General features: G+C 47.2%; 2 protein-coding genes across 4 annotated transcripts; both read right to left on the bottom strand.

The window, feature by feature from the left end:
* Nucleotides 1-18: 18 nt before the first annotated feature.
* HMBS (hydroxymethylbilane synthase) lies at nt 19-8,032 on the bottom strand. 2 transcript variants are annotated; one of them, XM_066246449.1, is made up of 14 exons: nt 7,862-8,032; nt 4,947-5,000; nt 4,515-4,587; nt 4,087-4,136; nt 3,945-4,000; nt 3,490-3,567; nt 3,175-3,252; nt 2,976-3,051; nt 1,607-1,720; nt 1,376-1,414; nt 1,032-1,151; nt 737-790; nt 508-594; nt 19-420 (listed from the first exon to the last, which is right to left on the bottom strand). In XM_066246449.1, exons 1-14 carry the CDS (start codon nt 7,892-7,894, stop codon nt 247-249), a joined length of 1,086 nt encoding a protein of 361 aa, XP_066102546.1. In that variant the 5' UTR covers nt 7,895-8,032; the 3' UTR covers nt 19-246. The 2 variants fall into 2 exon arrangements, with proteins under 2 accessions (XP_066102546.1, XP_066102555.1); XM_066246458.1 differs by lacking the exon at nt 7,862-8,032 and adding an exon at nt 5,177-5,287.
* Nucleotides 8,033-10,596: 2,564 nt separating this feature from the next.
* Nucleotides 10,597-24,430, bottom strand: VPS11 (VPS11 core subunit of CORVET and HOPS complexes). 2 transcript variants are annotated; one of them, XM_066246425.1, is made up of 16 exons: nt 24,203-24,430; nt 23,161-23,309; nt 22,931-23,066; nt 21,657-21,820; nt 20,820-21,067; nt 19,378-19,579; nt 18,827-18,978; nt 15,688-15,874; nt 13,905-14,051; nt 13,596-13,784; nt 13,331-13,492; nt 12,956-13,095; nt 12,666-12,868; nt 12,190-12,361; nt 11,251-11,473; nt 10,597-11,117 (listed from the first exon to the last, which is right to left on the bottom strand). In XM_066246425.1, the coding sequence occupies exons 1-16, from the start codon at nt 24,387-24,389 to the stop codon at nt 10,953-10,955; spliced, it is 2,826 nt and encodes a 941-aa protein (XP_066102522.1). In that variant the 5' UTR covers nt 24,390-24,430; the 3' UTR covers nt 10,597-10,952. The 2 variants fall into 2 exon arrangements, with proteins under 2 accessions (XP_066102522.1, XP_066102532.1); XM_066246435.1 differs by having other exon boundaries at nt 18,827-18,991; nt 19,445-19,579.
* Between the last annotated feature and the right edge of the window lie 3,393 nt (nt 24,431-27,823).

Below are 27,823 nucleotides of genomic sequence, written 5' to 3'. Positions count from 1 at the left end.
AAACAAAAAAAACCCAAACACTTTCAGAACTGGTTTATTTAGCAGAGTTGGTTACATTTAAAGGCTTGGACTCTGTAGAGATGAAGCCCCCATCTTCCCAGCAGACAAGGCAGTCCCTGGAAGTCTGATCCTGCAGTTCAATCCCCTGGGGCAGTAGCTCCCCAGTTAGCAATGAGAATGGGGCACGAGGGCTGGGATGCAGGCACCGCACAGTAGCAACCTAGACCCCTGTGCCCCACAAGCCAGTTAGTGGGCATCGTTAAGCTGCCGTGCAACATCCAAGATGTTCTTGGCTCCTTTGTTCAGTAACAGGCTGGCCAGACTGATGCCCAGGTTCTCAGCAGCCTGCTGGGCTACTCGTGGAATGTTCTGGGAAGTGATACCCACCAGCTGTGGATCATCATCAGGGCCATCTTCATGCTGGGTGAGGGAATAACAGGACTTGGTGAGCAGGAAAGGGGAGGTGAGACAGACTTCTTACCCTTTCCCCCACCCTTGCCTTCACACCTGAGCAGGGACATGGATGGTGGCCTGCATGGTTTCTTGCATGCTATCTGAGCCATCCAGACTCCAAACTCCTCCAGTCAGGTACAGCTGTGAAAGAAAATAATTGCCTCTATTCTGAGAGGAAACTGTTTAGTGACCTGGGCTCTTCTTGCTGGCAACTTGGGATGCACAGGGAGAAATGCCATATAGTCCTTTCTTCCTCACCCTTCCACCCTTTTCCTCTTATTACCTGTCCATCCTTAATAGTTGTATGCACTGCTACTGGTACACTGCAGCCTCCTTCCTGCAATAAAAAATTCTCCCTGTGAGCTCCAAAGACCCTTAACTACCCTGTGACCAGAGTCTTCAAAGATCCATAGGCCTGTGAGGACATAACTGAAAAGTAGCTAGGGGCCCACACTTAGGTCCTCTTCAGATACAAAATTCAAAAATGAGTTACCACTAAATACAGAGCATTAATTTGAGATATCTCCCCACTACCTTTTCCAACTTTCAACCCCTCCACTGGTGAACAAAGGCCCTACCAGGTGCTTCAGGAAGGCCCGTTCAGCGATGCAACAAAGCAGAGTCTCAGGATCATGCAACACACCCACCAGATCCAAGATGTCCTGGTCATTGGCTCGGACTTCCACGCCCAGGGCCCCCTGATGGAAGAACAGCCTAAGACATCAGGCCCAATTTTCCCTAAGCAATGGAGCTAAGGATGGGAACCAATGCACCTCCACCTGCTACCCAAGGCCTTTTAGTACAGTAGCCTCCCCAAGGCCTGCCCCTCCCTAGAGTGCTTATGCTAGGGGAAACATATGCGGGAAATTGCGCAATCAGCTTCTTGGGTTTATCAATATATGGCTTCCTTGGTCAAGCATACCTGACCCACAGCATACATGCATTCCTCAGGGTGCAAGATCTGTGGAGGCAACAGGCAGAAGTGTGGAGATGGGGCTAAAGGTACACAGCAGTGAGATGGGGCTTCCCTATCATACAGAAAGCCTGGACAGGCAAAAGAGGGAGTCTAGTGTTAAAGGTGAGGTGTTCAAGAAGAGCATATACAAGGAAAGGGATAAAGATTAACTGGGGAGAGAACAGGGGCAGCGCCTACCTGCCCGATTCGGTTCTGCCACCCCATGCGCTGCAGGCCAGCTGCAGCCAAGATGATGGCACTGAATTCATGCAGCTCGTCCAGCTTCCGAAGACGTGTGTTGAGATTTCCCCTCTGTGAAGAGGTGCTAAGGACCATGAGCAAATTGTTCCCTCTACCTGAGCCTCTAGCTGGCTTTTGGTTCTCGGCTTAACAGAAACAGCTAACATTTACCTCATACTACATGCCAGATACTCAAGTGCAGGGGTCCCCAAAATTTTTGCACAGGGGGCCAGTTCACTGTCCTTCAGACCGTTGGAGGGCTGGACTATAAAAAAACTATGAACAAATCCCTATGCACACTGCACCTATTTTATTTTAAAGTAAAAAAACAAAACGGGAACAAATACAATATTTAAAATAAAGAACAAGTAAATTTAAATCAAACTAACCAGTGTTTCAATGGGAACTATGAGCCTGCTTTTGGCTAATGAGATGGTCAATGTCCGGTTCCATATTTGTCACTGCTAGTCATAACAAGTGATATGACACGCTTCTGGAGCTGTGATGCGTGCATCCCACGTCACTGGAAGTAGTACTGTATGTGAGCGATGCCGCACTTTGTGGCGCCACCACATACAGTACTCCAGGAGCACAGGATGCATCCGCCAATGAAAGAGGTGCCCCTTCCGGAAGTGTGGTGGGGCCGGATAAATGGCCTCAGAGGGCCGCAGTTTGGGGACCCCTGCTCAAGTGTTTATATGTCAACTCATTTAATTTACACAGAAACTATTATGAGGTAGTTTTTATTATTATCTACATTTTATGAATGAGGAAAATGATACAGAGAGGTTAAATGACTTGCCCAAGGTTAAAAAGATCTCTTAGAAGTCTTCCTTGCCCCCAAAGTCTGTATTTAGATGTTCCAATTAGAAGCTTCAAGAGAATTCCCTACTTGGCACATTGGAGCACCTAGCACATACTATGTTAGTTTTATAAAAAATACTATATGTTCATTGTAAAAATTGAAACAATGTAGAACATAAAATAAAAATGGAAGTACCCTCCATTCTCCTCTTCACCCCACCCTGAGAGTAAGCACTATTCAGTATAACTCTATTATCAATGCCTGTTTGTCTCCCAAACCAAAATGTAAACTCTATGAGCAGGGACAATGGTGATCTTGCTCACCATTATTCCCAGTGCCAAGCACTCGGCTGTGGCTGAGAAAATATGAAAGGATTGAGTGGATGGATGGATGGGTGGATAGATGGGAGGACAGACAGCCCATGGCCCCCAGGATCCACTTCCTCTAGAAGCCCCTTCCACGTTCAGGACTCTCAGAACCCTCTGGACCTTGCTGCTGTCCCTCTCTCCTCTAAAAGGATACAATACTCTTGAACTCCAGATGTGGGAACTTTCTCTGCAGCTGGGCCGCTCTGCGCAGGGAGCTGGTTCCCACTACACTGCTCAGAGAGAGGGTTTAAAAGGAGATTTAACCTTTGGCAGATACTATTCCTTTCTTCCTCCTTCCAACCCTCCATCTTTTGTGCACATTTCACCATGATGCCTATCCAGGCCTCACTCACCTTTTCTCTGGCAAGGTTTCTAGGGTCTTTCCAACAAATTTTGGGTGAAAGACAACAGCATCATAGGGGTTTTCTCGTCTAGGGGGTGGAGGTAAGGTCATAGAAAGAGAGAGAACTCAGTTCACATCACTTCCAGTTTCTCTTGATAACCAATTAGCATTTTCTCAGTTTTTCTGCCATACTTAATACATACTTAATACACTTCAGGGCAGGAGAGACAGCCCTAGAGGCAGAAGGCCAACTCCCAAAGGGAAAAGCCAAGGTAAACATGCTGCCTACCCACCCAGCCCAGGCCTAGATTCAAAGGACATTTACTTGCAGATGGCTCCAATGGTGAAGCCTGGAGGAAGCACAGTGGGCAGGTCCTTCAGGGAGTGAACGACCAGGTCCACTCTAGAGAAATGGGATAGGAACAAGGAGAAGGGGTCCAAGCAGCAGGCCTCTACTTCTTCTCCACCTACCCTGCCTCTACTTCAGTGGCAGAGCCAGGAGCAGTTTCAGAAGCAGGCTTCTCTGAGACCTCAGGACCCTGAGACCTGCTCCCCCTTTCCCTACCTCCCTACCCTCCTCCAATAAATCTTGCACTCCAGGCAGCCAGATGGCTCAGAACCAGGATATTCTCCTTTTCTGACGTCTAAAAAACACACTTTTGACACCCCCTCAAGCCTATCCAAGATTTTAAGCCCAGGAGCCTAGCTGATACCCAGGTCTGATGCTCAGTGGATCCCAACAAGAGGCTGGGAGGGCCCACACTCTTGTCTTTCGCTTACTCATTCTTCTCTAAGGCATGTTCCAGCTCCTTGGTAAACAGGCTCTTCTCTCCAATCTGACACGCAAGAAAGTGTGTTAGAATGAATCTCTTGGGGGAAGGAAAGAGGAGGGAGACAAGGATTGGGGGGAGGGGGATGTTACCTTAGAGAGTGCAGTATCAAGAATCTTGTCCCCTGTGGTGGACATAGCAACTGAGGAGAGAGTCAATCAATTACTCATTGATCAGCATTTACTGAGTCCCTACTGAACCCAGCACTGTGCTAAGATTCAAGGTCAACACAGGCAAATAAACCCCAGTCCCGACCCTTTGGGAATGTATGATCTAGTAAGAAGACCAGGACCAAGCAGGAAGACCAGATACTCTCATGAAAAGACCTGAAGCAGAAAATGTTAAATGCCAGGCTAGCCCAGGTAGAGGAGGATAGGGCCTTCCAAACTGGAAACAGCCAAGAATTTTTGAAGGCAATGGAACCAGGCTTCGGTCCTAGGCAAAGCCAGAAATGCTGTGCTCTCCTCTCCAGGTGGGTAAGAGCTTCTTATTAGCTTTCATTCCTGTCTGGAAAACTCACTGATTTCAAACTGCAGGCCTGGGTTTAAGGCTTTCAGCGTTGCCACCACACTGTCCGTCTGGATGCGAGCCAGCTAGGGGCAGAAATCTGGATTAGTGCTGTCTTTCCCTGGCTGCTGCCCTGAGCTTAGACACTCAAAGGGTCAGGACAACCCTGAAAGGACTGGAATTCAGAGAGGGAGTTGAATGCCCACTTAGGAAGGAGAGAGTTCTGGTCTGGGAGTCTTCTGCACCCTAACAACTTCCCCAGCCCAGGGACTATCTCTCCACACAATGCAATGCTATTCTGCATAAAATTTAACACCCAGCCACCCCATTTCAGCCATCCCCAAGCTTCTGTAAACTAATCCTCAGCCCCCTGCCCCCGCCCGCCTTAATACTGTGAACACAGAACTCTTCCATCAAATCTTCTCCACCCACCACTTGCACTCACCTGGCTCTTGCGGGTACCCACACGAATCACTCTCATCTTTGGGCTGTTTTCTTCCTGCAAAAAAAAAAAAAATTCTCCTGGTCCCCTCTTTTCCTTGTGTTCCTCAACACCTTGTCCAAGAAACAGAATCCCTGGCTTAGAAGAAAGGAACCTCAGCGCCTGGCCTGTGGCCACTTGAGCCTTGGAGTAAGGAAATATCCCAAGACTGGTTGCTTTACTTTCCTCAGTACCTTCTGCCTTCCTCACAGACCCAGAGAAGCAGAGACCAGAGAGAAACGATAGTAGGATCTGCTATTGCTGTAATAACCAGGACAGTGAGTTCTTAAGCCCATCCTGGCCAAGGCAGTGGGAGTGCTGCACATAGACAGGTGAGTAAAGAGATAAGGACCATCAGTCTGGCCACAGAGAGGGTGGGGCCTGCAGCAGGCAGAGGCAGGGCAGCTGGGGCCACACAGGGGAACTTACGCTGAGTCACTAAGGGCAAGTTCAGCATCCACAACAGATCAGGCACTTATGGATGCTTCAGTGCTACCTACATCCAAGAGCTACCCAACAACTGCAACATTATGAATACCCTAATCTGATAGGAACGATACATAAAGGACTGAGGTCAACAGATCTGATGTATAGCCTGCTCAGCCTCTTGGCTGGATGACCTTGAGCACATTATTTCATCAGTCCTTACTTGTTCACCTATAATATGAAGAGGTGTGGACCCAATTATCTATTGCCATGGATGTACCATTTTAAATAAATAAATAAATAAATAAATAAAGCAGGCCTAACGTGTGGTGGCGCAGTGGGATAAAGCATTGACCTGGAATGCTGAGTTTGCCGATTCAAAACCCTGGGCTTGCCTGGTCAAGGCAGATATGGGAGTTTATGCTTCCTACTCTTCCTCTCCTTCTATAAAAATGAATAAAAATAAATAAATAAATAAATAAAGATGTCTGCCTGAATCCAAGGTCCCGGAACATGCTAGGTTGAAACAATCCCTTAATTTCATTGATTCTGCATAGCATATTCAAGTCAAATTCTTCCATTAAAGCCTGACCAGGTGGTGGCGCAGTGGGTATAGCGTCGGACTGGGATGCGGAGGACCCAGGTTTGAGACCCCGAGGTCACCAGCTTGAGCGCAGGTTCATCTGGTTTGAAGAAAATCTCACCAGCTTGGACCCAAGGTCGCTGGCTTGAGCAAGGGGTTACTCGGTCTGCTGAAGGCCCACGGTCAAGGCACATATGAGAAAGCAATCAGTGAACAACTAGGGTGTCGCAACGAAAAACTGATGATTGATGCTTCTCATCTCTCTCTGTTCCTGTCTGTCTGTCCCTATCTATCTGACTCTCTCTCTCTCTCTGTAAAAAAAAAATAAAAAACAATCTTCCATTAAAAATTATTTATTTAGCCTGACCTGTGGTGGCGCAGTGGATAAAGCGTCGACCTGGAAATGCTGAGGTCGCCGGTTCGAAACCCTGGGCTTGCCTGGTCAAGGCACATATGGGAGTTGATGCTTCCAGCTCCTCCCCCCTATCTCTCTCTGTCTCTCTCTCTCTCCTCTCTAAAATGAATAAAAAAAAAAAAAAATTATTTATTTAGCATATATAGAGCTGTTGCTTTTAATCTTAATAACCATATATCAAGTAGACAAGGCAGGCATCTTTGAGATCATATTACAGAAGCAAAGACTAGCTCTAAGGCAGGGGTCTCAAACTCACGGCCCGCGGGCCGAACAATTTTGTGCGGCCCGCAGACTAATCCACGAAGTTCAAAATATTTTGGATAAAATTAAGTAAGCCTAGGGGCCTACTTGTATTTTTCATTTCTCTAGCATCCTAGCTAGATATTAGCTTAGTTAACAGCAGTTGTGATGCGAACTACAGTTTCTGGTTGTTTTGTGACACTGAGTAAACTGCATGTATGATTGTGCTTGTTGTACTGATTTTTTTTTTTGTTTTCAACTGCAGTGAGAAAAGTGTTGCGTAACAGTTGCCTTTTGTAGACCTAGTGCGGCCCGCCTAAAGGCTGTGACCTTGCTCTGCGGCCCACATGCTGAGTTGAGTTTGAGACTCCTGCTCTAAGGGGTAAAGTGACTTGTCCAGGGTCACACCGCTAATAATGGACAGAGAACTGGAGCTGGAATCCAGATCTTTCTAGTCCTAGTTCAGTGCTCAGGAATGCCTGCAATGGCAAAGAATCCATCTTCTCACTAGCTGCCTGGATGGGGAAGATAAGCAGCTGCCCCATCTCTTTCTTATCTCAGGCTGGCAGTGGCTTCCACTGACTCTAGTTTGCATTTGCTCAAGGCCAGAACTCCTGTGCAGCAGACTAGATAGACCCAAGAGTGCTCCCCTCTAAAGTAGTAACTCAGTGGTTTGTTTCGGCTGGGGATTAAGAGAGTAGGGTGGGGCTGGGTGATTGCTAAAACGGAAAAAGGGCAGAAAGTGCACTTCCAAGATGTTTGTATGCAGTTCAGACTTGGGGGGTATGCTCTCCTCTCTAGATGACAAGTGGAACATCTTGCAAAATGGCGGAACCCCATCTCGACCCTGTCTCGTGTGAAAGGATCCTGGGGAACAGAGCCCTGTCTTCTGTAGACGAACCTTCCTAACCTGGGTCACTAAATCTAGAGCCGTGATCCCCGCCCTGAAGGAGTCCCACCAAGATCCCCGCAAGAATGGGGCCTGCGTTCGAAACAATCCCTCCACTTTTAACTATATCCCCACCGCTCACTAACGTTCCACTGCCACAGGGCGATTCAGCTACTGGCCCTTTAAAAGCTATTGCGCAATGAGTATGGGGTAAGAGGACAGTAGTTCCAACCAATAGACAATAAGGACTGGCAACTTGGGACCAATCATTGCACCACTAGGCCGGAAAACCCAAGTTCCAAGGGTCACCGGGGTTCAGAACTCACCACCGTTGCGACCACGTTGCCGTTACCAGACATGACTGTTCTCGGGGAGTAGCGGGCCTGCCGCGAGACTCCCCGATTTGGAGGAGCCGGAGGTACCGGCTGGCGGGCACCGGAGCCACAAAAGATCTCGGCTGCCCCTGCAGCCTACCGGCTCTGGGGGAGGGGGGGGCCTACGCCACTTCCGGTGCCGCCCTCAGAGCGGAGGTCACTCCCTCTGGGCGGGAAGAACGATTGCGACAGCGACTTAACCCTTCGGTACCCGCTCCTATTCTGCCAGACTGACGAGAGAGGATTTCCATGTCCCCCGTCTTCCTGGTTTGAGAACCAGTCCACCACCTACTCATTTCTATTTTCACCTTCACCCTGCTTTAAGTCATCAATACCGATGGTCAGTGGCTAAGACAGCTCCCCAGATTGATCCGGTTGCTCCCTTTTGCAGTCCCCTCCTACCACCACTCAAACAGATGGTCAGTTAAACTCAAGTTAGCCCCAAAAGGAAAAGGAGACCATATTAACCCTTAAAAATGCTGTTGGAAGTAAAGGATACTTGAACAACTTACCCCATAGGCTAGATTCAACATCTATAAATAAGAGTGGTCCAGAAAGCTAGTCACAGAATTTTTTTTTTTGTATTTTTCTGATGTTGAAAACAGTGAGGGAGTCAGACTCCTGCATGCGCCCGACCGGGATCCACCCGGCATGCCCACTAGGGGGCGATGCTCTGCCCATCTGGTTGCGTAGCTCTGTTGCAACCAGAGCCATTCTAGAGCCTGAGGTAGAACCCATAGAGCCACCCCCAGCGCCCGAGCCAACTTTGCTCCAATGGAGCCTTGGCTGCAGGAGGGGAAGAGAGACAGAGAGGAAGGAGAAGGGGAGGGGTGGAGAAGCAGATGGGCACTTCTCCTATGTGCCCTGGCCGGAAATCAAACCCAGGACCCCTGCATGCCAGGCCAACGCTCTACCACTGAGCCAACTGGCCAGAGCCGCTACTCACAGAATTGTACAGCTTTATCTCTAGCTATGGCACAAGCAATTAAGTGCAGCTTATGCGGCACTTCCTTTGCTGTTCAAACTTAGCTTTGCTACAACCCTTATGTAGTTAACATTTCCATTTTTAAAGGGAAGGTCAGAGGTTATAGGTCATGCCTAAAGACATAACTATATGGGCCTGACCTGTGGTGGCGCAGTGGATAAAGCGTCGACCTGGAAATGCTGAGGTCGCCGGTTCGAAACCCTGGGCTTGCCTGGTCAAGGCACATATGGGAGTTGATGCTTCCAGCTCCTCCCCCACTTCTCTCTCTCTGTCTCTCCTCTCTGTCTCTCCCTCTCCTCTCTAAAATGAATAAATAAAAAAAAAATTAAAAAAAAAAAGACATAACTATATGGGAAAAGGGCTTGTTAGAAAAATTGCTTCAGCTTGACTTGTGGTGTGCAATGGATAAGGTGTAGACCTGAAATGCTGAGGTCGACCATTTGAAACCCTGGGCTTGCCTGGTCAAGGCACATATGGGAGTTGATGCTTCCTTCTCCTCCCCTTTTTCTCTCTCCCCTCTCTAAAATGAATGAATTCAGGACACACAAGAATCAACGTGAGGACTGGCCGAATAATTCGGTTGGCTTGAAGCCCGAGGTCACTGTATTGAGCAAGGGGTCATTGTCTCGACTGAAGCCCCCAGTCAAGGCACATATGAAAAATAATAAAAAATGAACTAAGGTGTCATAACTATGAGTTCATACTTCTCATCTCTGTCTGTCCCTCTCTCACTCTAAAAAAATAAAATAAAAAAAGCACCCATGTGCTAATCATTCTACAAAGAACTAGACATATACATTTGTGTCATATTAATAAGTCTTCCTAATAGCCATAAAATAAAAATGTTATAATTCCTAATGTACAGAGAAGGAAATTAAGGTTCAGAGAAGTTCAGAGTTCTCAAACTGAGATTCAAACTCAGGTCAGCTGATCCAGTCTTAGCTACTCTTAGCTACTACAAATGTAGCATACTCTGCCTCTTCTAAATACTTTCTAAACCACAATGTCCAAGTTGCCTCCTTCAATTAAACAACTCCATAGGATCAATTTCTGACAGGCAATGTAACCCAAATTACACCCAGACACCAGCAACATAAACTTCAGCTGACAACTTGAAAGAGGGAAAAAAATGTTTCAATAAAGGTTGTTTTGTCCTGGCTGGATGGCTCACTTGGCTGGAGCATTGTCTTGCAATGCAGAGGTGACTGGTTCAGTCCTTGGCTTGGGCATATACAGAAACAGATTAATGCTTCTGTCTCCCCCGTACTCCCTTCCTCTCTCTGTATGCAATAAAAAAAAAAAGTTTGTTTTATCCTGCTTATCATTTGACACTGAATCCTTCAAGACACCAGTCTACCTACCCATTATGAAGGCAGAACACTTAAGCCCAAGGCATCCCTGTCAGAATCTGCCTTCTGCCTAAATACTGTCTCCAAAAAAGAGCCAGAGGCCAGCCAGACTGGAGCATAAGCTGTTCCAGGCCTCAATCCAAGATGCTCTCAGAGCTCAGGCATTAGACCTTTTTGCAGAGGTTCTTCAGTAAACTGAACTCTACTAGATGCCACAGCCGCCCTCCCCCCCATTACTGAAAGTCAAATCGACATGACCTTCAAGGAGCCCTGTAAGGGAAGTGGAGCTCTAGGAATGCAAAGGGAGAGAAGTACATTCAGCCCAGTTAAGAATCATCAGCAAGTCTCCAGAGTAAATTTTTTAACCCTGAAATCATTATTTTATTCATAGACTCTGGGAGCAAGGACCCAAACACAGGTTGGCTGCTCTTGGATAGAGAATAAAGCAGCTATTGTTCACACTCAGAGGTTGTTGAGGTGACCTCCCCACTGGTCTTGAATAATCTACACTGCTCAAAAAATCAACAGGAGGAATGATGGACTGGCCAAAGAGAAGTTGGAAAAAAAAATCCCCATTAGTACTGAAGGCTATGGCATCGGATCAGAGTGGCGTCCTGGACACATCTGCCTGACTCCTGTGCAACAGCCTTCCTTCTGTCCTGTGGTCCTACTGCAGTGCCTCCTCTGTCACATCCCTGCCACAAGCTGCTTAAGTGCCCCTCCTGGAGTGCATGAGCAGGTCCCGCTGCAGCCCAGACTCCAGGCTTCCAGTCAGCCTGGCCGTGGGAGGGTCAGTCAGCAGAGTCAATTTGTTGAAAACACCTCGGCCAAAGTAGTCAGCAATCACAGAGAAGCTGTCATTGGAGCACTTGAGCTGCAGGGAAAGAGGCGAGAAATAGGAATCAGAACTGAAGTGCTTGTTTCCTCAAATGGGGAGAACAGAAAACCTCTACAGTACATCCCTGATTCTCAGTGAATAGGTGCTCATCTACCCCACTCTTTCCCACCTGGTGCTGGAACTGATCATGGAGATCTCGTTTCTGTTCTTGGGCCCGGATCATATCCATGACCTTCCGGTTTTCAGGGAGGCAGGTGGGGCAGTCGGCATCACTTTCTGAGTAACTCTCAAAGCAGTGTTGGTGGAAAGAGTGTCCACAGAGAAAGTGGACTGAGGGCAATTCCAAGGCACTATTACAGATGCTGCACTTGGTCTTCTGAAAAATCTTTGGACTATAGGGAAAGGAGACCAAAAAGAAGTGGCAAACAGTGAGGGCAAGGCCAATAGCCAAGTGGAGAAAGAAGGCAGCTGGAGTCAATAGGGAGAGAGATCCAAGATCCTACTCTGACCACCTAAAAGGTCAGAAGAGGACAACCATGCTGGGCCTGCAGTGAGTCTCAGTATGGCCCCATAAAGTCCAACTAACCCAAGGTGATACTTTTCTCTTTCAGTTTTCACAACTGCCACAAAGTTGTCTCTCCGGTCGTTACTCAGATGTGTCCCTTTCAGAGGGTCATATCCTGTACACTTTATAAATGATCTCACAGCCTGACCAGGTGGTGGTGCAGTGGACAGAGCATCAGACTGGGATGTGGAGGACCCAGGTTTGAAAACCCAAGGTCGCTCTATCATGTTGGGATGGCTTTTTTCAGATCAGCTTTTACTTCTGAATGACTTCTAACCACACAACTTCGATGTGTGTTTAGAAAATGTAAAATATAAGCATATACAGAAAAAAAAGTACCTGTACTTAGTTAATATCTTCCAAAATTCAGTAAATAGTGATCTATGTAATTAATACACCCTTCTTTAGAATTCCTCCATTAAAACAGATCTTCAAGCACAAAATGCTCAAACACACTTTTGTAATCTTTTGTCTTTGTAAAGTACTTAACAACATCCTGTAAAGAATAAGGGTCTTCCCTGGACCTCGCCATACATCCAGTACCTCGCCTTGAGCTCCTTGATCTCCTGGCGGATACGGGTGGTCTCCTCTCGGTACTGCCGCACGCGGAGTTCATCATGTGCAATCTGCTGGCTCTGTTTCTGCAGTTTTTGGACCAGGTAGTCCCGTATGACAGACAGGGTGGCTGTGGAGTTGTGGGCCAGGGTCTGTACCACTAAGATTGGGGTCCAGGAGGAAACAAAACAATGAACCAAGCAGTACCCCCTGGACACTTGGTTGAAAGCCTCCTGTCCCAGAGCCCCTTTCTTTTTTTAAAATGTTTATTTTTATTGATTTTAGAGAAAGGGAGAGACAGACAAAAAGGAACCTAGATCTGCTCCTGTATTTTCCCCGACCAGGGATCAAACTGACAACCTCTGTGCTTTGGAGCAATGCTTGCCCAACCGAGCTAACTGGCCAGGGCAGAGCCTGATTTTCAGCAGCTGGCACCTACCCACACACCCTGTCTTCCCAAGTACCTAGAAGGGGTGGCATGAGGTTCTTGTTCTCAATGTGCTTGAGCACAGCGGCCACATACTCTTTGCAGTCCTCCTCTTTGCGGGCAAAGTAGCTGAGAGCCTGTTCCCACAGTGAGGGCTCCTGTTCCCCATGGCGCTCGCACACAGCGATCACCTGCCGGTACTGCTCATGCTGCATGTAGTAGTGCATAATCTGCTGATACCTAATATAGAGGAAGGCACACCTCAGTGGTTGTCCCTGGAAAATTATTGGATCCTTCCCCCTTCCCTGAAATTTCCCACACTCTTACAGCTTCCCCTGCTCATAGAGGTAAAGAACCCCATCCTGAAAGTCGTGCATCTGGCAGAGTACCAGGGCCTTGTCAAAGACGTCACAAAAGCGGCCACTCTTCAGGAGGGAGATAGCCTCTGCATGAAGCTTCTCTTTAACCTAGGGAAGGAGGAGAGTAGAGCTGCTGGACATAAGGGGAAAAAATAACAAGGCCTCTGGGGACAAGGAAAGTCAACTATCTTTTTCCCCTCAGTCCAATTTCCTTTTCATTGAGGACCATTTAGCCACTAACAGCAAGGTGTTACTGGTCTACAGAAGGCAGCAAAAAGCAACCACAAAATATGGGAGAACTGTCTTTTCTCCAGCACCTCCTGCAGCTCCTGCCAGGCCTCACCTGTGGATCCTTTTCATGGGCCCAGTTCTGTAGTCGTAGCTCAAGAAGTGTGTCGTATATGCCCTGTGGTGAGTCGGGCTGTACTGCACTCATGTGCTCTAGGAAAGCTTTCAACTCTTGTGGATTGTTGGCAAAGATAGGGATGAACTCCTCTGAGTTGGCCTAAGATGGCAAGGGAGGAGAGAGTGGGCTGAGTGAATAAGCTTGGTACCCATGAAATCCATAACGTGATCCCTGTTAACAGCTATTCTCCCAAAGGCCTCACCCTGCAGCCTGGAGTCTCCCTGTCACCTCGGCCTTCAAGGCTGGGCCGGTAGTCAGTACAAAGTCCCTTTAGCAACTGGGTCATCTGCTCTGGTATATGGTGCATGAGGATCTTGCCATAGCGTTTCATGTTGCTCTCTGCCTGCTCAAAAGGCAGCTTGCCAATGTACCTAAGGGCTTCCTGATAATTCTGTGGAGAGAGAAAGGGCAGAGTAAGTGCATGCTCCTGTGTTACCCACCAGGAAGCACTGTCATCATTTCAGGATGTCCTAGAAAAAGAACAGAACCCTAAGTCAAGGGTCTCTCCTACCTTGATGTCCTCTAGCTGGATCTTCAAGTACCACTCATGATGTGCATGGTTCTCAGCCAAATTAAGGGCATGGGAGTAGTAGCCAGCTTGCCGGAGGACCTTGATGGCTGTCTCTACATCAAAGTGGACTTCACTCTCACTCTTTGTCTGCCAAGGAACATTAGAGAAACTCATTCAGAGAGGTATGGTTAAGAGAAGGGAGAGAGAAACATGCATCTGATTCTAAGACCAGATTCTTAAAAGACCATGTTTTTTTTTTAAGCAAGAGGGGGTGGTGGAGAGAGAAGGAGACAAACATATCAATAGGAAGGGAAAGAGATGAGAAGCATCAACTTATACCTGAGGCACTTTAGTTGTTCATTGATTGCTTCTCACGTGTGCCTTGACCAGGGTGCTCCAGACAAGCCAGTAAGCCCTTGCTCAAGCCAGTAACCTTTGGGCTCAAGCCAGCAACCATGGGATCATGTGGATGATCCCACATTGAAGCCAGAGACCTCGTGCTCAAGTTGGTGAACCTGAGCTCAAGCTAAATGAGCCCACAGTCAAGTGAGCGATCTCGGGGTTTCAAACCTGGGACTTCAGCATCCCAGGTTTGATGCTCCATCCACTGCACCATCACTAGTCAAGCTAAAGTCCATGCCTTAAAAATATTATGTTAACCTGGCCTCCCCTGTAGTGGAGTAGGGTATAAAGTGTTGGCCTGGAATGCTGAAGTTGGTTCAAATTCAGGTTTGACCAGTAAAGGGACACAGGAGAAGCACCTACTATGAGCTGACACTTCTTGCTCCACTCCCCCCCCCTCCTCTCTCTAAAATCAATATATAGGCCTGACCTGTGGTGGTGCAGTGGATAAAGTGTCGACCTGGAAGGCTGAGGTCGCTGGTTCAAAACCCTGGGCTTGCCTGATCAAGGCACATATGGGAGTTGATGCTTCCTGCTCCTCCCCCAGTTTTCTCTATTTCTTTCCTCTCTCCCCTCTCTCTCTAATAAAAATGAATAAAATCGCCTGACCAGGTGGTGGCGCAATGGATAGAACGTCGGACTGGGATGCGGAAGGACCCAGGTTCGAGTCCCCGAGGTCGCCAGCTTGAGCGCGGGCTCATCTGGCTTGAGCAAAGAGCTCACCAGCTTGGGCCCAAGGTCGCTGGCTCCAGCACGGTGTTACTCGGTCTGCTGAAGGCCCATGGCACATGTGAGAAAGCAATCAATGAACACCTAAGAAGTCGCAACGTGCAACGAGAAACTGATGATTGATGCTTCTCATCTCTCTCCGTTCCTGCTGTCTGTCCCTATCTCTGCCTCTGTAAAAAAATAAAATAAAATAAAATAAAATCCAAAAAGTAAATAAATAAAAAATTTTAAAATCAATATATAAAATCTTAAATATATATATGTGTGTGTGTGTGTGTGTGTGTGTGTGTATATATATATATGTTATTCTGCCTCTTATAAATTTCTATGAGCCAAAGTCTTCCTCTGCCCCTACTACATAGAGGGATTCCTCTGGGGACAAAAGGCTACTACTTCCCTGGGCTTAGATATCATGGGAAGTTTTGGCATCATAAAAGGGGAGACGGGAGAGAACTAGCAGGAAAGGCTATTCCTCCTCCCAATTTATAGACCAGAGGGTCCTGATTTTTAAATAAAGTCAGTTCTTTCCTCTCCCTACATCCTGCTGAAGGGCATGCCCTGGTGGAGCTACCTTATGCTCAGTGGGGGCCTCAAGAAATACCACACCACCACCACCACCACCACCACCACCACGACCACCACCACCCTGCACCTTGATGAACTCTTCCAGCTTCACGCTGTCCTTAAGTTTGGTATAGCAATTGAGCAGCAGGGTGGTGTGGTCAGCATTGGCCAGGGACTGCCGGTGCAGGGTCTGCAGGTAGGCAGTCAGGTTGTGAATACGTTGGGCATCCAGAAACTTGCGGATCACATATGATGGCTCCAATTTTCCAATGGTCCTAGGGAGGCACATGCATCAAGAAGCATCTGGATCAGCATACTTTTCAAACTTTCACATGCATAGGAATCACTTGCAGATCTTTTAAAAATACAAATTCTGTTTCAGCAAGTCTGGAGTGAGGCCTGAGAGCCTGCATTTCTAACAAGGTCCTAGATGATACTGATGCTAATAGACTGTGAACCACGAGTAGCAAGCCTCCAGAGCACGGGTTCTTTTTTTTTTTTAGGGACTATAGTTTTTAAATTATTTTATTTATTTAAGTCATTATTATTACTTTTATTTTTAAGTGAGAGGAAAGACAGACTCCCGCAAGCCCCGCCCCCTCCCCCCCACCAAGATTCACCCAGCAACCTTGGTTTGGGGCCAATGCTTGAATCAACTAAGCTACCCTCAGTGCCTGGGGTCAATGCTCAAACCAGATGAGCCACTGACTACAAGAGGGGAAGAGATAAGTGGGGGGTGGGAGGGTGACATAAGCAAATGGTAACTTTTCATGCATGCCCTGACTGGGGATTGAACCTAGGATGTCCACTTGCCAGGCTGATGCTCTATCTACTGAGCAAATCGGCTAGGGCCTATTTTATTTAATACTTATTTATGACAAAGAGAGAGACAAAAAGGGAGTGAGACAGTGAGAAGCATCACCTCATAGTTGCTTTCACTTTAGTTGTGCATTGATTACTTTGCATATGTGCACTGACTCTGGATCAGTCAGTGTCCTCTTGTTCAAACCAGTGACCTTTGAGCTCAAGCTGGCAAGCCTTGTGATCATGTGGATGATTCCCCAACTCAAGTCAGTGATGATAAGACCACACTCAGAGCCAGCAACCACAGGGCTTCAAACCAGTGACCTCAGCCCTCACTGTTCCCGGTTGACGCTTCACCTACTGCGCCACCATCAGTCAGGCTAGAACACTGGTTTGTTTTTTTTAAAAGATTATTTTTCCTGGCCGGTGGTAGAGTGTCAGCCTGGCGTGCGGGGGACCCAGGTTCGATTCCCGGCCAAGGCACATAGGAGAAGCGCCCATTTGCTTCTCCACCCCCCACCCCCTCCTTCCTCTCTGTCTCTCTCTTCCCCTCCCGCAGCCAAGGCTCCATTGGAGCAAGGATGGCCCAGGTGCTGGGGATGGCTCCTTGGCCTCTGCCCCAGGCACTAGAGTGGCTCTGGTCGCGGCAAAGCGATGCCCCAGAGGGGCAGAGCATCGCCCCCTGGTGGGCGTGCCGGGTGGATCCCGGTAGGCCGCATGCGGGAGTCTGTCTGACTGTCTCTCCCCGTTTCCAGCTTCAGAAAAATACAAAAAAAAAAAAAATTATTTTTAAGATTTTTTATTTATTGATTTAGAGAGAGGAGAGAGAAAGAGAAAGGACTGGGGAAGGGAATGGGAAGCATTAACTTGCTTCTCGTATGTGCCTTGATGGGGCAAGCCCAGGGTCTTGCACCCACAACCTCAGTATTCCAGGCTGACGCTCCAGCCACTGCGCCACCACAGATCAGGCTAGAACACTGGTTCTTAAAGTTGGCTAAAAACAGGAATTCTAAAGAGGTTGGGAAAGAAGCTAGAAAGGTTCCTAAAACCCTTTACTAGGGCAGAAAATGTCCATAATTAATACCAATAAAAGGAAGCGTGGAAGAATTGAGTCAAAATGCATATTTACAAAGGCCAAACTGAAGTTTAAAATAGCAGGTATTCATCAGCTAAATTGCATATGAGTCATGTAATATTTGACCCTAAACATTTTCTTTCCAGTAAGGTATATAGTCTTCTCACTCAAGGCATCAGAGTTAAGATTATTTTCTTTTCTTTTCAATAGCAAGAGAACAGAGACAGAGAGAGATACAGAGAGAGGGACAGACAGGCAGGAAGGGAGAGAGATGAGAAGCACCAAATCTTCGTTGTGGCACCTTAGTTGTTCATTGATTGCTTTCTCATATGTACCCTGACGGAGAGAAGGGGTCTCCAGCAGAGCAAGTAACCCCTTGCTCAAGCCAGCAACCTTGGGCTCAAGCCAGCAACCTTGGGCTTCAAGCGACCATGGGGTCATGTCTATGATCCCACACTCAAGCCAGCGACCCTGCACTCAAGCTGGTGAGCCACGCTCAAGCCGTATAAGCCCGCACTCAAGCCAGCGACCTCAGGGCTCGAACCTGGGTCCTCCACATCCCAGTCCAATGCTCTATCCATTGCGCCACCGCCTGGCCAGGCAAGATTTTTTTCTTAATTGATTTTAGAGAGATGAGAGAGAGAAAGGCAGGAAGGTAGGGGCAGGGAGGAAGGAGCAGGAAGCATCAATTCATAATTGCTTCTCGTATGTGCCTTGACCAGAAAAGCCTAGGGTCCTGAACCAGCAACCGCAGCATTCCAGATCAATGCTTTATCCACTGTACCACCACAGGTAAGGTGGCATCCAAGCTTCTACAGAAAAAAAGGGAAGTTCCTGGCCCTGGCAGGTTAGTTCAGTTGGTTAAGAGCATTGTCCTGAAACAGGTTGTGGGTTAAATTTCCAGCCAAGGCACACATGGGAAGCAGCCAATGAATGCATGACTGAGTGGGACAACAGATGAATGCTTCCCTTCCCCCTCCTCTCTCTGTCTCTCTAAAAATAAAAAATTAAGCCCTGTCTGGATAGCTCAGTTGGAGCATTGCCTGGCATGTGGAGGGTGTCAGTTTGATTCCTTAGTCAGGGCACATACAGGAATACCTTGATGTTTCTGTCTTCCTCTTCCTACCTCTAGAAAAGAAGGGGAAGGAAAGGGGAAGGGGAAGGGAAAGGGAAGGGGGAAGGGAAAGGGGAGGAGAAGGGGAAACAGAAAGGGAAAATGAAGGGGAAAGGGAAGTAGAAGGTTAGGTTCCAGGTGGAATCTACCCCTGTCCCCCAAGCACAGTTTTTAGACTATCTGGCTGCCTGTCTCTACATTCAGAGCTACATCTTGAAGTGCTTCCAAACTGACCGAATATACTGCTGGACAGCCCCATCATGGTTGCCCTTGCTGTAGAGATGGTCCCCATACTGCATAAAGATCTGGGCCAATCCATCACTGTCCAGGTGTTGGCTCTTGGCCAGGTTAATCGCCATCTCAAATAGGTTCTTCTTAAACAGCATCTGGAAGGAAAGACTGGTTGGAAAATTGGTAGATGCAGTACTGAGGAGATACCTTCCCAGAATGAACCCACAACACACGTGCCAAACAGTCCTGAAGTTCCAATCTGCCTAGAACTAGACAAGGTGAGACCTCTCTGATACTCCCATGACCAGAATTACCTCACCTCCCAAGGTTCTCTGAAGACAGAGTGGACCCTGAAAGTGGGCTCAGGATCTCAGCCATTACTTCCCTCTTAAGCCTCATCTCAGGCCATTTACCTTGTAACTCTACCCTAAGGGTGCTGAGTAAGTCTGTGACTCAAAGGGAACGATACACTCTGGCCAAGGTGACTTGGGAAGCCTGTTCCTACAGCTATATCTGGGTGCTTATGGCCAGCTATGGGAATCTAGTGGCCTTGCCTCCAGTTTGGTCTGTGTGTCCTTCTCCTGCAGTGCGTGGACCCGCCCATCCCGCGTCAGCACGTACAAGGAACCCCACTCAGCAAGCACATCCACTACATCCTCAAAGACAGCACTGTAGGCTATGAACTTGTTGCACAGGTCATAGATGTTGAGGATCTGCTTGTCGGAGCTCTGTGAATCCCTGCTGGTAAACTCTGACCTGTGAGGGAAAGAAAAAGCACTGGATATTTGTACCCCTTCTGCCTCAGCCTATGCTTTATTTCCTTTACAATGAGAACCCTGGAGCTACTCATTCCACCCAGATCAAATCGCCTCTTGGCCCCTCTAGCAGTTCATCCCATAACATGCAGTATTATGCTGGCAGTTGCAGGAAGAGAACATACAGATCTGATATTACCCCGTGAGACCCTATAACTAACACAGGCAACAGACTTAACAACTAAGTATATTCAAATACCTATTTGTTTAACAAAGAATTAGTGCATGGTACATGTAAAACATTGTGCTTATTTAGTACTGAATCTAAACAAGCTAACATCTGAAAGGGATCACTTTCAGGTGGCTCAGAGAAAAAATACTGATCTTACACTTCCCAATTTCTCTATTACTCATCCCCTGTTACTCTACCCCACTTTATAATTTTTTAAGATTTTATTTTTTTGTGTGTAACCAGGCAGTGGCACAGTGGATAGAGCATCGGACTGGAACACAGAGAACCCAAGTTCAAAACCCCAAGGTTGCCAGCGTGAGCGTGGGCTCATCTGGTTGGAGCAAAGCCCACCAGCTTGGACCCAAGGTCGCTGGCTCGAGCAAGGGGTCACTTGGTCTGCTGGAGACCCCCAGTCAAGGCACATATGAGAAATCAATCAATGAGAAACTAAGGTGCCGCAATGAAGAATTGATGCTTCTCATCTCTCTCCCTTCCGGTCTGTCTGTCCCTATCTGTCCCTCTCTCTGTCTCTGTCACCGAAAAAAAGATTTTATTTTTATTGATTTTAGAGGGGGGGCACAGAGAGAGAGAAAAGTGGGGGTCAGGGAATCAGGGAAAGGGAAGCATCAATTCCTTGTAGTTGCTTCCCATATGCGCCTTGACCAGGCAAGCCCGGGGCTTCAAACCAGCAACCTCAGCATTCCAGGTGGACACTTTATCCACTGAGCCATTACAGGTTGTCAGGCTTTCCCACTTTATTTTTGACTAAAGAGTACAAAAAAACAGTATCAGGTCCAAAATTCCCTGGAGTGTGCTAGTGCGCCAGAGACAGTGTTCTACTGTAACAAATGTCTGCAGCAAAACACATTCTTCAGTAAAAACATTATATGAGTCTAGGTGTAGACACAAGCTGCATAAAACAAAATAAGGAAATTGACAGGAGCCAGGCATTAGGGTTTTAAAATCAGGTTAATACTAGGGAACTTGCCCTTTCCCCTTGAGTCCTTACTTGGGAGAAACCTTCTGTTCACGGGAAACAATGACAAGGTAGCCTCTAAACCAGTGAGCAATGAGTTTATGGCCTTCAAAGGCAAAGCAGGGCCCACGTTCATCAGGCTGGTACAAGTAGACACACTCATCCCCGGCCACTATGAACTGCAGGTCCTGAGAAGGGTCGCTTAGGGCTGAGCAGTGCAGGCCGCAACCATGGGTATCCAACTCCACACGAGGGTAGTCCTTCCCAGAAACTATATAGGACTGTGAGAAGTAAGAAAGGGGTTATCAGGCTCCCTCTGAGAAGGTGGCATCTAAACCTTCTCAAAGGTATTCCCACCTCCATACTAACTCTCTCTTATTAACTCTTAACACCCTAAGACTTTCCCTGACTGCTTGTGTTCTCCATTAACCATCATTCATCTACTAAATAAGAAGAGACTGCATTTCCTTCCTCTGTATGTACTAACATTGCCTACCACAGGTATTCTGCTAGTAAGAAAAATGCAATAATCTCTTATCATTTTATCAAAAGACTGTTTCTTTGGGTAGGCTGTTATAAATTAGAAGCAACAGAAACAGGAAAAGTAAAGCAACTTGTCCAACGTCACTTAACAAGACAGGAAAAACATGCAAGTCTTTTACTCAAGCCCAGAGTCATTTTTCCTAATTCTAACTCTTCTCAGTCTCTTCAGTGAAAAAATAAAATACTAAGCTGAGCAAATAATTCAAAGCTATATAATGGAAAATGTAAGAATCCTAATTCTTTTGTCAGTTCCTTATGCTAGCTCCCTAAACAAAGGAGAAAGAAGCCTTTCTTGCTTGCTCCTAACAGTGGAGGTTCTGGTCATACCTGAACGTTCTCTGTTGTCACAACAAATAAGTGAGTGGTCTTTCCCGCTTGGCGAAAAGCCAGTCCAGTAACGGGATAGTTGCCCTTGTGCAAAATCTGGGTCTTGCTATGCCGGTCCCGAGTGATGTCTCCTTTGTTCAGTGTAACACTGCCATCTGTGAAACCTGTAAAAGAGCAGGAAATAGCACTTCATTGAAACTGAAAGGACAGGAAGCACAGAGAGGGAGAAAGACCATTTGAAGTACTCATTAGAAGTGACAAAGCCCTGGCCGGTTGGCTCAGCGGTGGAGCATCGGCCTGGCGTGCGGAGGACCCGGGTTCGATTCCCGGCCAGGGCACATAGGAGAGGCGCCCATTTGCTTCTCCACCCCTCCGCTGCGCCTTCCTCTCTGTCTCTCTCTTCCCCTCCCGCAGCCGGGGCTCCATTGGAGCGGGGATGGCCCGGGCGCTGGGGATGGCTCTGTGGCCTCTGCCCCAGGCGCTGGAGTGGCTCTGGTCGCAACATGGCGACGCCCAGGATGGTCGCAACATGGCGACGCCCAGGATGGGCAGAGTGTCGCCCCCTGGTGGGCAGAGCGTCGCCCCATGGTAGGCGTGCCGGGTGGATCCCGGTCGGGCGCATGCGGGAGTCTGTCTGACTGTCTCTCCCTGTTTCCAGCTTCGGAAAGGTGCAAAAAAAAAAATAAAATAAAAAAATAAATAAATAAAAAATAAAAAAAAAGAAGTGACAAAGTTGCCTTGGCTGGATAGCTTAGAACATCATCCCAGAGCAGAGGTTGCCGGTTCGATCCCAGTCAGGGAACACACAGGAACAGACTGATGTTCATCTCTCTCTCTCTCGCTCTCTCTCTCTCTCAAATCAATAAAATAAATTTTAAAAAAAGAAAAAGAAGTACTGACAAGGCCCTGGCAGGGAAGCTCAGTTGGTTGGAGTGTATCCCAGTGCGACAGGAATCAACCAATGAATGCATGAATAGGTGAAACAATAAATTTATATTTCTCTCCCTCTCTTCCTTCCTCTTTCTCTACTAAAAAAATAAAATAAAATAAAGAAAACAGTGACAAGATAGATCTTCATCATACCCAACTTCTCCAATGATTAATATGAATACAGGTCCTAAATCCTTTTCAAAACTAAATCCTTTCCCATTCCAAACTTCAATATCTCAGAACAAAATAGTCTCATGAAAGCAATAAAGATGAGCTGCAGTAACAACTCTGAAGAAAATCTACAAAGAATCCTGGAGCTTTAGCTTTGCCTTCTTTCTGCTTACCAATGGCCATAAAGTTGAGATTTTCATGGACAGTCAAACAAGACACAACAGTTGGCTCTGTTCCTGGGATGGCAGGGAAGATTCGAGTACAGAGTGGATTTCCACCATCTCTCTTTTCCAGGTTCCAGACTTTTACCTGTGGGCAGATGTCAGATGGGTGAATGCTAGTCATCTTCCAGCAAACCACCATTCCCAGTCTTGTGCTTTCCTGTTACCTTTCTTGAACTTACCAGGGGGTTGATGCCCTGTTCATCTTCACCAACAGATGCCAAAATGTTGTGCTGCTTCAGTTGGTACAGGTGTGTCACCCGTAGTTTGTAGGCTTGGAAGCCTGTAAGCTGTAGGGACCGGGGCAAGAACCAGATCTGGCCTTCCATATGTGCAGAGTAGTCAAGAAGCCTCCTTTCCAAGGAGATACTTACATTTACCAGAACCCAGATAACAACTAACACACATAAATGCTCCTTAAATTTTTCACGGATTTTCCCACATATTAACTCCTGGTTAAAAAGAAGGCCAGAGCTTAGAGGCAGCAACATGAACAAAGCAGCAAACTCTTGGTCTCATTTATCAAGTCACTCACAGTATTCGGCAGGGGAGATAATGACATCTTACACGTTAATCTTTTAAAACCAACTTACATCCTTTCTTTTGATTGGTCTTAAAATAATCCTACTGCATAGCCTGACCAGGCAGTGGCGCAGTGGATAGAGTGGACTGAGATGCGGAGGACCCAGACTTCCCAAGGGTTGCCGGCTTGAGCACGGGCTTACCAGCTTGAGTCAGGGGTTGCTGGCTTGAACATGGATTGTAGACATGACCCCATGGTTGTTGGCTTGAAGCCCAAGGTTGCTGGATTGAGCAGGGGGTCACTTGCTCTGCTGGAGCCCCCGGGTCAAGGCACAAATGAAAAAGCATTCACTGAACAACCAAGGAGCTGCAACAAAGAACTGATGCTTCTCATTTCTCTCCCTTCTTGTCTGTTCCTATCTGTCACTCTCTCTGACTCTGTTAAATAAATAAATAAATAAATAACCCTACTGCAATTTGGTACTTCATACCCCTTTTACAGATAAGGAAATTGAGGCCCTCAGAGAGGAAATGATTTGCCCAGTATTACTCAGTTGGCAACAAGCTAGAGAATGGACTTTTTTCTCCCCTCAGACCACAGAAGGAACACTGGCCGCCCATCTAAAGTGGCACAACAGACTCCATCCCAGCTACATTTCTTCAGAGATCTGGGAGGAAAGAGACAGCTCCAGAGAAGGATATCTCCAAAGACTAGGCTCCCTCGGCCTGAGTCGCAGACAGTGATGCCAGGAGGCAGGCAAAGGAACTTGGAAGCAGTGGGTCCACCAGTCGGCGCAGCCCCGGAAGCAGGCCCATCATTGCCCAACGGTTCCTTAACCAACTCTTTGTCGAAGAAAACGAAACGCCGCCACTGCAAGTAGGCCGCCATCTTGGCCGAAGGCCCACAGCTTCTAAGTCAAAGATCACGTGAGAGGAGCCCGGGATCACGTGACCCCACGGCTTCCGGGAGCCTGAACGCACTTGCGCTTTGGCGTTTAGTGACTACTTCCTGCTGCTGGGGGAGTGGGCGGGGCAGCGGGAAGCGGGGTTTCCTACCTGCCGCTTCCAGTGCAGTTTGCTGATTTGCAGTCTCGAACTGGCCCGGTTGAAATGCTTTGAAGAACTGGACCTTTTACCTCTTTAAGCATGTTTCGTCCCTTATTAAATGTGCGGACATTGAGGAATCAAGATGAGGATTGTCAGGCGCTTTGTGAATTGTAACCTGCTGTACCTAAGTGAATTATGTTCCAACCTCACTGCTCTTTTGAGGCATAAACGAACCAGTATGTTTGAAAGTGGTTTTTCAGCTGTACGAGAGGAGAAATAAAATTAGAAGTTTGTCTCTGCAACCAGGTACAGTCTGTGAACGAGTCTTTTTTTTTTTAATTTATTTTTTACAGAGACAGAGAGTGAGTCAGAGAAAGGGATAGACAGGAACGGAGAGAAATGAGAAGCATCAATCAGTTTTTCATTGCCCGTTGCTACACCTTAGTTGTTCATTGATTGCTTTCTCATATGTGCCTTGACCACGGGCCTTCAGCAGACCGAGTAACCCCTTGCTGGAGCCAGTGATCTTGGGTTCAAGCTGGTGGGCTTTTTGCTCAAACCAGATGAGCCTGCGCTCAAGCTGGCGACCTTGGGGTCTCGAACCCGGGTCCTTTGCATCCCAGTCCGATGCTCTATCCACTGTGCCACCGCCTGGTCAGGCTGTGACCAAGTCTTATATTTGTTTTTGTGTCCTGTTAGAGTATGTGGCTTGTAATAGACACTCTTTTTTCCTAGTTATGCAAACCCAGTGAGTTTACAAACTGGCACATAGTGTAACAAAACTCCTCTCTTTATTTATTGATTTTAGAGAGAAGAGAGATAGAGAGGAAATAGAGAAGATAAGAGAGATAGATAGAGCATGTAAGAGAGATAGATAGAGAAGAGAGATGATATAGGAAAATTTTGTCAATAGATTAAATGAAAAAGTCACAAAATATCTTTATAAAAGTTCAGTATGTGCAGATATATAGTACATCAGAAAGCTAAAAGTGATTTAACCCAGAAAATGAAATTGTGGGTTTTATTCTCTTTTTTTCCCCTATGTTCTTCCAGTTTTCTTCAATAAACACATGTAGAGAAAACAGCTGTGTTAGGCTTGTTAGCTTGCTCTTTGCATGACTAGTGTGTGAGCACATGGCAAAGCCGCATGTGTAGCCTATAGAACAGTGGTTCTCAACCTTTCTAATGCCGTGACCCCGCAATACAGTTCTTCATGTTGCGGTGACCCCAAACCAATTTGTTCCATTTTTTAATATATTCATTGGTTGACTCTTGTATGTGAACTGACCTGGGATGAACCCATGACCTGGACATGTAAGGAGGACGCTCTATCCACTGTGCAATCTGGCCAGGTATTGTACTTTTCCATGCTATAATTCCATAAAGATAGCCACTGAAAATTTGTTTGTTTATTGTATTTTTTCTGAAGTGAGAAGCGGGGAGGCAGAGAAGCGCATGCGCCCCACCAGATCCACCCAGCAAGCCACCAGGGGACAATGCTCTGCCTATCTGAGGCATTGCTCCCTTGCAACCAGCTATTCCAGCGCCTGAGGTGGAGGCCAGGGAGCCATCCTTAGCGCCCTGGGCCAACTTTGCTCCAATGGGTGCAGAAGAGGAAGAGAGAGACAGACAGGAAGGAGAGGAGGAAGGGTGCAGAAGCAGATGGGCGCTTCTCCTGTGTGCCTGGTGGGGAATTGAACTCAGGACATCCACACACAGGGCCAACACTCTACCACTGAGCCAACTGGCCAGGGATGATTATTTCTTTTATGCTGTTATTTTTTGCTACTGAAAATGCTGTAGAAAAAGATGATATAGGAAAATTTTGTCAATAGGTTAAATGAAAAAGTCACAAAATATGATCTTTATAAAAGTTCAGTATGTGCAGATATATAGTACATCAGAAAGCTAAAAGTGATTTAATCCAGAAAATGAAATTGTGGGTTTTTTTTATTCTCTTCTTTTTTTCCCCTATGTTCTTCCAGTTTTCTTCAATAAACACATGTAGAGAAAACAGCTGTTAGGCTTGTTAGCTTGCTCTTTGCATGACTAGTGTGTGAGCACATGGCAAAGCCGCATGTGTAGCCTATAGAACAGTGGTTCTCAACCTTTCTAATGCCGTGACCCCGCAATACAGTTCCTCATGTTGTGGTGACCCCAAACCAAAAAATAATTTTGGTGGCTACTTCATAACTGTAATTTTGCTACAGTTACGATTCGGAATGTAAATACCTGATATGCATTATGTATTCTCATTGCCTGTCTGCCTCCTAGGCTTCTGTCCTCCGGTGCTTCACCCGCCCACTGATAATGTCAGCAAGCGCCGGACACACGTAATGCGCTGCTACGGACTGTGGAGCATTCCCAGCTTCCCCCACCCCTTAGGCCCCTGACGGATGATGCAATCACGTCTGCGCATGACCGCAGGCATTCAGTTTGGAACGCACGTCCATACCGACCTGCGTTCAAGCTGAATAGCGCTGCTGCAGACGGTAGCTCAGCTTCTCAGCGGCTAAAGCCATCGGAAATATGTATTTTCCGATGGCTTTAGGCGACCCCTGTGTTTTGGTCCTTCGACCCCTGCCGGGGTCGCGACCCACAGGTTGAGAACTGCTGCTATAGAAGGTCAAGGTGCTTGGCCTCTGGGAGGATTGCAAATGGCTTGTCCACCACTGGGAGGGAGCCTTTTTGCTGTTTGTTCGCCTGCTGCTGTGAGATGCAGTTTCTCCACCTGTGTGCTCATCCCATCTGCCATCTGGCGTTGTGAGACTATTAAATGGAATGGGCCACCACTTTCCGGCTCTGCAGTTTCTGTTGTCTGCTGGCACCCAGTGTGGACCTGCCTGGCCTCAGCCACTGGCATTACACTACATATTTCTTTTGTAATTCTAAATACGTTGTGGAAGTAGAAAAAATTTATCCTGGTGTAACTTCTCTCCTACTAAAAATGAGCTTTCTCTCAAGTTAAGGTTACAGCAAAATCACACACACAAATTTTTTTTTCTGACAAACCCTTCTGTTGAGGGCTGACTTTAAATAGATCAAAGTGAGGGAGCTGCTCTGCTACGTATGAACCCCGACACAGAAGCAGGTCATCTATGAATGGTGTAGCACCAGGTTCCCCACGAATGTGTGATGCGTGACAGGCGAGAGGGCAGCCCCCTTTCTGGCCGCACCCCGTTTCCCCCGACAAGAGGATCTCCTCACCGGACCCTGGTCCCCACGTGCGGCCACACGCAGGCAGGGACGGCAAGGGACCGGCTATTAGAGGCCAAC

The sequence above is a fragment of the Saccopteryx bilineata genome, chromosome 1 (genome assembly GCF_036850765.1).
Source record: "Saccopteryx bilineata isolate mSacBil1 chromosome 1, mSacBil1_pri_phased_curated, whole genome shotgun sequence".
Classification (NCBI taxonomy): domain Eukaryota; kingdom Metazoa; phylum Chordata; class Mammalia; order Chiroptera; family Emballonuridae; genus Saccopteryx; species Saccopteryx bilineata.
This window is presented reverse-complemented; position numbering and strand designations above follow the sequence as displayed.

Excerpts from the sequence above, each read along its gene's own strand:
- HMBS (XM_066246449.1), bottom strand. The coding sequence starts at position 7,894 with ATGTCTGGTAACGGCAACGTGGTCGCAACGGTG. Across the intron at positions 1,721-2,975 it reads ATCTGGAGTTCAAGAGTATT|AGGGGAAATCTCAACACACG; the intron begins GTATCCTTTTAG and ends ACCTCTTCACAG. Across the intron at positions 1,152-1,375 it reads GCATGTATGCTGTGGGTCAG|GGGGCCCTGGGCGTGGAAGT; the intron begins GTATGCTTGACC and ends TTCTTCCATCAG.
- VPS11 (XM_066246425.1), bottom strand. The coding sequence starts at position 24,389 with ATGGCGGCCTACTTGCAGTGGCGGCGTTTCGTTTTCTTCGACAAAGAG. Across the intron at positions 12,362-12,665 it reads CCTCATGCCACCCCTTCTAG|TGGTACAGACCCTGGCCCAC; the intron begins GTACTTGGGAAG and ends CCCCAATCTTAG. Across the intron at positions 11,118-11,250 it reads ATGATCAGTTCCAGCACCAG|CTCAAGTGCTCCAATGACAG; the intron begins GTGGGAAAGAGT and ends CTTTCCCTGCAG.